General features: G+C 33.2%; 1 protein-coding gene across 4 annotated transcripts in view; it reads left to right on the plus strand.

The window, feature by feature from the left end:
• The window catches only part of LOC127864362 (uncharacterized), a 28,817-nt gene extending 20,355 nt beyond the window's left edge, over positions 1–8,462 (plus strand). For 3 of the 4 annotated variants that reach the window (XM_052404018.1, XM_052404019.1, XM_052404020.1), the window contains one exon: positions 537–3,510. In XM_052404018.1, the coding sequence (XP_052259978.1) occupies positions 537–734 (198 nt within the window). In that variant the 3' untranslated portion in view covers positions 735–3,510. Of the gene's footprint in view, positions 1–536; positions 3,511–7,009; positions 7,126–7,327; positions 7,533–7,760 lie in introns of those variants that run through there. The other variant, XM_052404021.1, reaches the window with a different exon arrangement.
• Positions 8,463–9,683: the final 1,221 nt, after the last annotated feature.

Consider the following 9,683-nt stretch of genomic DNA (forward strand, 5'->3'; position numbering starts at 1 on the left):
ATCTATATATTCTGGTATCATTTAAAGCCTTTCTTTATGATATTGTATAATTGAAATACGTGTAAACGGTTAACTTATATCCCAGTAATCGGGGGGGGGGGTAAATAAATGTCAATTTCAGTTGAAGATGAGTCTTGTATCATAATCACACTTTAAACAAATGCCCCTACCCCACCCTCTCCATAGTTTAATCGTACCATTGAAATCCCTTCCATACGTTCTTGTATTGTTGAAATCCTTGCTATATGATGTTGTTTCGTTGAAATATATGCTATATTTTTGTATTATTGAAGTTTTTGCTAAATGTTCTTGTATAATTGAAATACTTGCTATATGCTCTTTTATCATTAAAAATTAGTTCTATATTTTCGGTATCATGAAAATCCATGTTATATGTGCTTGTATGATGAAATCCTTGCTATATGTTCTTGTATCATTGAAATCTATACTATATTTTCTTGTATTATTTAAGTTTTTGCTATAATTATGTTCTTGTATCATTACAATCCCTGCATATGGACTTTTATCATTTGCAGCTGAGGTATGGCATATCAAAAAAACGGGGTATTGATTGGACGAAAATGAAGGAAAAGGTTGACTATGACGACACAAGTTTCAATTTGCTGAAACAATTGAACTATGACATGCGCATCCTCTCTATGTCGCCCCCAGAAAATGTGCCGTCCTGCATGTACGCCTTGTACTGGGTATTGTTTGCATTGTATGGAAAATAGATGCATGCCATGCCTTAAATTGGATAGTTTTTGCAATGTACAGGACAAAAAAAGACGTGCCATTGAACAATAAGATTTCGAAAAAGCCATTCTGCATTAAAGCTTTATTTTGGATAGTGCTTGCACTATAGAGGAAATTGATACTTACCATTAAACAATTGAGTTTGGAATTTGATCCACATGCGTTTATTTTGTCTGTAAAGGGTGAAGTGTTTGCTGTATTTTTGTTTACCCTTTTTTAACAATAAAATAATGTTTTAATTTTTTTAAGATTTAAATAAGATGGCTGTAAAAACGATAATAGTATTAAAAGTATTGTAGACCAATGAGATGTCAGTGTTGATACTTTACATGTTACATTAATAATTATGTGTATTTAAGCTGGGAAATGTTTGATGAAAACTATTTTAAGAAGCAAAATGATTTTTTATGACATAACATCTACTTGTTAACAGAGGAATATAATTTATGTTGCATAAATAATTGTAAAATGAATCGTATTTTGATATTAAATGATTATCTTATATTCAAATGTATGTGTTATTTACGGTCATGTATACAGTTTTTCTTTTCAAACAGATAACCAAAATACTCTTACAATATTTCAATTGTATTATTTTACTAACTGATTAAATATTTTGCTGGAAGTTCAATTAATCATATTCACAGTACAACTCAAACCAATGGCACATTTCTCTTTTAATTGCTTTTAATTGCCAACATTATATGTTTATATTCATTTGAATTATGTAGCCGTTCTTTAAACAAAAACGTTGCTGCTGACAAAGGCCATATATTTTCATAAATGTGTTCACAGTATGTTTAAAGGTAATCGCACGTGTTATAATTTTGTGATTTTTTTTTAAAACCAGGTTTACTCTGTTCTGACATTGCTGCACTAAGAGTTTAAGTCCATTTGTGTGACTGTCTTACATGATCAAAAAGAAGAATATATTTGTTTGCATGACTGCTAGCTGGTGTTAATGATGTAAAAAAGTATGAACACAGATCATGATAGTCAATTCATTATGATGTTATTATCCATTCAGTCAGTTTCTAGTATTAGTGAAAGTATCGCTATTGGATCTTCTTTTTGTATTTATCAAATTACCTATTACTTTATGTGCATAGTTTGTTCAATGTAAGTTCCTTTTTTATGACCGATAAACAGTGTTTTTAGTTCTTCAAGAGTAAAAGTGATCCATTTGATTATTATATCTAAATTTTGAACTTTGACTGGTATATATTCCATTGCTTTTTTCCATAGAACATCTTGTAGGCCCTGTAATATTCCATTCGTATTGATTTTAATATATTAATTTACTTTCATTTAACGAACAAAATAGATGAATCAACATTAACTAAATATTCCAAAATATACTCCGAGTTGTGCATTTGTTTATTGCCATATATAAATGACTGCATTGATTCATGAGCTTTCTCTCGCCCTGTAGCATTTGAAGTTTGACTTCAGTTTTATCGGTTCTTAGCCTTTATTTTTTGTAACATTTTTAACTCTAGATGTGGATTGTGACGCACACAGATGTATGCATTAAAACCAGTCCTATACAAAGAAAGAATATTGAATATGCCTACCTAAGATTTGTTTAATTGGTGCTGGTACAGTTTCATTTTTCCACGTCCATTCGATTTTTCGTACCTGTCTATTTACAAGTCTAATGCACTTTAAAATGAGCCAGTTTGGTTGTTTCTATTATAAATATGCTCAAACAGTTTAGTTGTACTTGTGTAACCCTTGCATTTGTCTTAAATTTATGTTCAAATATCTAATTTAGCTTGCACTGTTCATCAGATACTATCATAAAGATAACCTGTTTTGCTTTGTATCATTATATTTTGTGTACAATTGTAATCACAGCTTGCATTGTTGTATTTTGTTTCCATTTTCTGTACAATTGAAACTGCATGTTTAATTAAGATTTCATTGTGCCATTGAAACCTTTATACATGTATTTCACTTGCACCTCTTTCATAGTGGCATATAATCCTTTTTACTTGTTTATTTCTCAATCAATGCTTACTTATTTTGACTAAAACTGACGACAACATGCCCAATTTTAAGAACCAAATACATTAATTTGTTAGACAGAAGTTAATGAGGGCATCCTGCCAGAATATAGGTTTCTTTATATTAGTTTGAATGTCCACTTTATGCCGTTCTTCTAGTCACTATTTATCAATGTTAATAAATCTTAATGACACATAATTTTAATAGTTAGAACAGTAATTACATTGTTAACGCTCTTTATCCGTTAATTTCAAGGTAATACTAATACAGCCGTAGTTAGAAATAGGTATATTATTTCTCGTTTTCATCAACATGATTTTTAAAAAGTAACTTTTATGGTAAGATAACAGCATATTTGCATTTATTAAATACAAAATAATGTAGCCATTTGTATTATTATACCCCCACTAAACGAAGTTTAGGGGGTATATAGGAGTGAGCTTGTCTGTCGGTCGGTCGGTCGGTCGGTCTGTCGGTCGGTCCGTGTCCGCTCTTTAATTCAAGTAGTTTTCATCCGATCTTCACCAAACTTGGTCAGAATTTGTATCTAAATTTGGAGCTAAAAATTCCCAATGGAAGATTTAAAAAAAATAAATAAAAACATATCTCAATATTTTGTTATCTCCCAACCATATAATATCACCACCTTAGTAAATATAATACTGGACACACTTGTATTCTCAATTTAGAAGCATTTGTTAGCAAAACAACAACAACACCAATTTCCCTATTTTAGTAAAAATGCGCGAATTTTCCCAATCCAAATGGACCCGGCCCCATTCCCAAAATGATGGAAAAAAACACTGCTTGGTCAGAAATTGTATCTAGATGATGTGTAGGTCAAGTTTCAACATGGGCCATGCAGGGTCAAAAACCAGGTCACGGGGTCACTTAGTGCGTATTAAACATTGAGCATGATGTCCGCTGTTTTGTGTGAAGACAACATGTTAAATATTATGTGTCCATGCGAAATGTGGGGGTATTCGTCACGTCTTTGACAAAGCTCTAGTTTTAACTATTGTAAACCTTAGAGATCTTAAGAAGATTCAAAACCAGTTTGCAAATATTTCGATATATTTTTCCACCATGGTTCATAACCATCAATTATAATAGCAGCTCTTACAATGCATTTGTTTTTATCTGTTCCGTGAAAAATAACACAATGCTGATGTTTTTAACATTATAAAATCGTTTAGTCATTGTACTACTAGATTAACATAAAACGTTTGGCAAAGTGCTTCGAATTAATTTAAATTTGAACAATAGTTCTTAATCACGACAACAATAATATTCTTGCATATGTTTTGAAGGCAAATCATTTTGATTGAATCACAAATATATACACTGTGTCTATTATATCCTAAGCATTACGTTTTATAAAAAAAAACGTATATTCAACAAAATTTTGTAATATTCGTTTGATGTTTTTGTGCAAGTAATAATGCTTTGCTTTAAAAAAGACATGAATAAATTATAGAAACATATAGTAACATATTCGTGTTGTATTTATGGTATGCATAATTTAGAAGATCATTTAAAGGATAGCATAAACTAAAAAAGCCCCGTCTCTCATGTAACAGCTAAAGCAGTCCATTATAGGTGGTCAGTGACTCATGGTAAGTCATGCTTGAAACTAATTTGAAAGTTATCATTCGGTGCTCGTTGATTTCGTTCAAGAAAATGAAGGTTTTATTAACTTAGATTGAAAGGCCTTATCGCACACCATTGCTTATGTTAGATAATGTTCATAAATGACTATATAATGTCATTCCTAAAGCAATTCTGGTTTGGAAAGCATTCTTTGAATCGCTTCAAATCAAAGTATTCGCTTCAATGGGATCACAAATGCCATTTTTGGGGTTATAATTCCTTTCTTTGTCAAACTTATTCGTTTGTGTAATGTACTTTCCGGTACGAAAAATGTGAAATATGTGAAAAGCAAACAATCAAATAAATTCATGGTGTAGATGGAAAAGCCTTTTCAAAATAGTTTGGGTTGTTTGCGTGCTTCCCCATCCGCAACACAAATATCACTCGTAGCGTACTTACACATGGACGTGAACCTTGTAAAGTCCATATGTATTAATAATACATACATGAGTAAAATGGTTTGTATTAAGTCTTGCAATTATATTCAAGCCTCACATAAAATAAAAGTATTATGTTATAAATACGTAAAAATAAAAGCAATATAAGTTGAGGTACAGATTTAGAACGACGGAATCGGTATACAACTGCATTTGACTATCCATGTTCAGTTTATTTGATTAAAATAAGCTCTATGAAGTGTTGTATATATTTTAAGTTGAGCTAATGCATATCCGGATTATACAATTTACACAAAGTAATGAAAGATCTGTTTATTTCTACCGCAGGAGCTATAAGAACAATTTGCCCATCCCGCCAATAAGGGAACGCGATTGGCTCCAAATATATGTATTTCTGAAATAATTGGAAGATAATTCCATAATTGACTAGCTTTTAGGAAGTCATATGGGTGTGCCTAAAATCGTGTATGAGGAGTGCTTAAATTATTTAAAGATCATGCACTTTATTTGGGCAGGTCGCGTTTATACTATTTTGGAGCTTTTCAATACAATACATGCCTTTCGATGACGAATTTGGTGTATACATGTAGTTTGAAATAACTTTAACTTTGGGTTTTAAATTATGCATATTCTCTTATACATGGTGTTGATCTAATATGTTATTATTATAGTTTGTTCGCTTAACATTCTTGCAGTACTGTTTTGTTGTAAGATATAATAATAAATAAAAATTTTAAGAAATAGCTTCTCTTTTCTTTTTGTTATTATCCACCGCCATAGGTGGACGGATATAGTTTTAGCATTGTCCGTCCGGAACAATATCTCAGAATTGCTTGAACGGATTTCATGGAAACTTGATATAAGTGTATATATCATAATATAATGATGTGTGTAAAATGCTGTTGCAATTCATTTGCAAATAACAGAGTAATGGCCTTTTTTGCTTGAAAATAATCACACTATTGTGTCTGGAGAGTAATCTTGGAACTGCTTGTGCAGATTTCATTTAAACTTGGAATGAGTATACATATTGATAAGAGGATGGTAAAGGTCAAATTGTCACTCAAACAATTGGTCAATAATGGAGTTATGGCCACTTTTTACATAAAAATACATGTTTATAATATTGGTATTTTAACTGCTTTTTGGATTTGATTGTACCTTTATTTAAGTGTATCATGTATGAATCTAAAGCAGTAGTTGTTTACAGAATTTGGCGTTGCAAGCATGTGGCGTGTGGTATCAATTTAACAAATGTGCTTGTTTGTTTATATTTTTATTAGGGATGGCAACGAATACCGATTTCAGTATTCGAATATTTGGTCATCCTTCCGAACGAATATTCGGATATTCGGTCAACATCTGTTGAAAAAAAGTCAACTTTGTTTACCGTACCATTACTCCATGAATTCTACTTTACAAAACAAAAATAAATTGTACTTATTTACAGTATAACATGGTTCTAAGTTATGTAAAAACCTATGCGGATAGGAATTGTGCCCTTTGGTTGACTCATTTTGCATAACGGGTCAGCCAATCGGGGGGAATTGTGCCAATAGGTTGCCCAATTTTGTGTAACGGGTCAGCCAATCGTGCGCTGTGATCTGAGTCATGTTCACTTGACAGTTAACATTTCCCGCGCCTAGCGTGCCCTTCTCGCGACTAAGAGAACGCTTTTAAAAGAAAGTTGCTTAAAAAAACACTTCCATTTCACCTCCGGCATTTTTTTTCATGTCGCCTTCCATGTGTGCTTTTACCTCATGCCTTTAAAGTTGTCATGCATTAATTAAGACTAATTTAGATTTTGTGTTCAAGTTAACGACATTTTGCAATACAAGTCCTAAGATTGGTTTTCTGTATATTCTTCGTCACTCCATCCTAATCCCCTGATGGTGAAAGTCACTATGTTAGTGGAAAGGCAATTCCTAAAATTATCTGGGAACTATTTAAAGAAGCTACTTACGTTTTCTGATCGGGTGCGCATATTTATAATACAATCCATGCTTCTTAATTAACTAATAGTTTGATAATAATTGGTAGTAATCTTTGAAAAATAAATAACATACAATTTAATTAAACTCCCTGTGTACGTCAGATATTTGCGTTAGTAGTTAAATTAGTAAAAGTGTACCCATATAATTAAATACAACGCTATAACTATTATAATTATGATACTATTTGTATGATAAAATCTTCAGACCGAATATTCGACTGGCGGTTAGAAATCGACTGATCACGCTGAGGAAGAGCTGGTGTGGTTGCTGCAACAGTTTCAGACAACACCCACACTGGTCAAGACTATAATATTCTGCAAGTGTGTAATTTTAATTCAATTCAATTCTGTTTTAATCAGAATGTTGGCTTGTTTGTTTAAAATTTATGTATGATGTACAATAGTGTGAAGATCTTTGTAATTGGGTAAACTACACTGTACTATGCTTTTCTATGTCCGTGTTCCTATAAAAAAAATCTTATATTACATGTATGTCAAAAAGATCTTCCTTTTGCGATTTCAGATCGTACAGGTGTGTATATCAAGTGTGGTCATGGTTGGTTATTCAACTCGGTGACACGTCTTACGACGGGCAGCACCGTAGCTACAACCGCGTTGTTGAAATGTTTACATCTTCAACAACGGACGCCACGAAGGAGAGGATTCTAAATGATTTCCGGGCCGGAAGAGTTAGCGTTGTTGTGGCAACAGTCGCCTTTGGGCTTGGAGTAAGTTACTTTCACAATGATTATAACTCACTTCGACATTTTTTTCTCAATAAAACTATTATTTACTTAGTTAATAAAGTTTCTCTTATTCAATTTTGCTCAATCACGTTCATACCATATAAATTAAACTTGTATATCGTACGAAGTTAAAACATGAGTATGTATTTTTATTTAAAAAAAAGGTAAATCTTGATACTCAACAATGACATTTATTTTCTGTGATGGTAGATCGACATTCCGGACGTGTGGCTCGTGGTCAACTGGGGCGCACCGCGCTCTATCCTGTCTTACTGGCAGAGCCGGTAGCGATGGAGATCCCGCTCTTGCTCTAGTTTTCGCGTTACCTCGGTCCATAACGGATTGCCATGACGCTATGAAGACCATGGTGAATGGGACGGAATGCGTCAGACGTACCGTTCTGAAGGAGCTAAGAACTAAAGACATGAATCCTATTCCTGTCCAAGGCGATGGTTGTCAAGATGACACATGTGAAGTGTGTGTTTGCCAGTTGTGTATTTGTTGTAACAGATGCTCACGAAGCTGTACATGTTTTGGAGCGTGTCCGGACAAACTATTATGAAGTTCTCTTTATGTTGATTGTTTTGTGACCATTATCATGGGTTTAGCATTATTTCGATTGATTTTTTCTAGTAAATGTATGTCTATAATTAACACTTACACTGAATAGTACTAGTAGTGCTTATTTCACTGTTTACTGGCAGGTAGTAACATTTGTGCATGACATTGTTGATATTTATAATTATAATTGCCAAAGTACTTTGTCATTGGGGATACACAGCGTTGGGACAAGAACCAATTAATATGGTAGCATATTTTTCATTTGACGTGTTAGACTTGTTTCAATGTTCAATGTAGATGTATTCATTTTAACATGCTATTTTCATTGATGAAGTAAAGTTTTCTAATGTTGATGTGATCGTTTTGTGACCATTTTTATGGGTTAAATGTTATTTCGATTGATTTATTTTCTTAAGTTTGTGTTTATAATTTAGACTTTCACCAAAACGTCGGTGAATACGGACCCATAGCACCTAGCAGAGTTGATGTTCATCTGTTGTGCAAACAATTGGTGTAATGCGCTAGCCAACAGCGACATTTTAATTCGGGAAATTGCGAACTGATCCAATATGGTTGATAAAAAGTACGAAAGAAAGACGAAGTCAATAAAAAGCAATTATTGCTTGCTTAAATGGTACCATTCGCATGAGTTTGTGGTTTAGGTTACAATATACTAAATACTCGTTTCATGTAGGGCTGTACTCTCTAAAAAAATATCATAGTTGACTCGAAGGCATGTTTTACTTCTTAAACTATTGTTCGGGTTTTATCTTTCGGAGATAATGGTAGGGCATAAATAGGTGTTCACCACCGAATCCCTGAAATAGGATGAACTTGGAGACTTAAGTAAAGCCTTGCACTGAAAAAGGTTACATTCCACTAAGAAACGGCCGAAAAAAAGTTGCAAAAACAGTCGATTTTGATTAGCGTCAAGTTCTTTTTTGGTTTGTACATGACATATCTTTTTTATTGCATAAATCGATTCCGCTTAGAATGGCCTTTAAGAAAAGGTATGGTTATGGGGGTCTCTATGTTCAAAATGTTGAATTTATTTTCGCTCAACGTTGTCGCTTTTACATTGAATTATAGGGAAACTATTTAGTATATTGTGACCTTTAGACAGGTAAACTTTGATAAGATCTTGCAGTTTCAGTGTTCCTTAACCCTTGCATTGTTGATAACATTTTGCACCCATGGCCAAGAGAGAGCGCATTGCAACTATCAGCAACCCATTGGGTTATAAAGCTGATAGTTGAATTATTGCAACTATATGGGTCTCTATGGCAGCATTGGCGTTTGATTTAGTGTAAAATAACCTCAAACATAAATTAAACGTATACGAAGCCGTCAGTCAATTGAACGCGTATTTGTGTACCGAATCAACCCACTAGTACGGGCAAAAGCCCGTGAAGCGGGCGTTGACCGTTCATACATATGGGAATTTAGACTTAAAATTACATGAGAATACCACATATGGATACGTCTCAAAAAAAATTGCCACGCGACGTTTATTTTCGCGATGCTATTTATGGCCTTGAACAAATCAAAAACACTTTGACATATGCTAAATCA

Source organism: Dreissena polymorpha, chromosome 1 (genome assembly GCF_020536995.1).
Source record: "Dreissena polymorpha isolate Duluth1 chromosome 1, UMN_Dpol_1.0, whole genome shotgun sequence".
Taxonomy (NCBI): Eukaryota; Metazoa; Mollusca; class Bivalvia; order Myida; family Dreissenidae; genus Dreissena; species Dreissena polymorpha.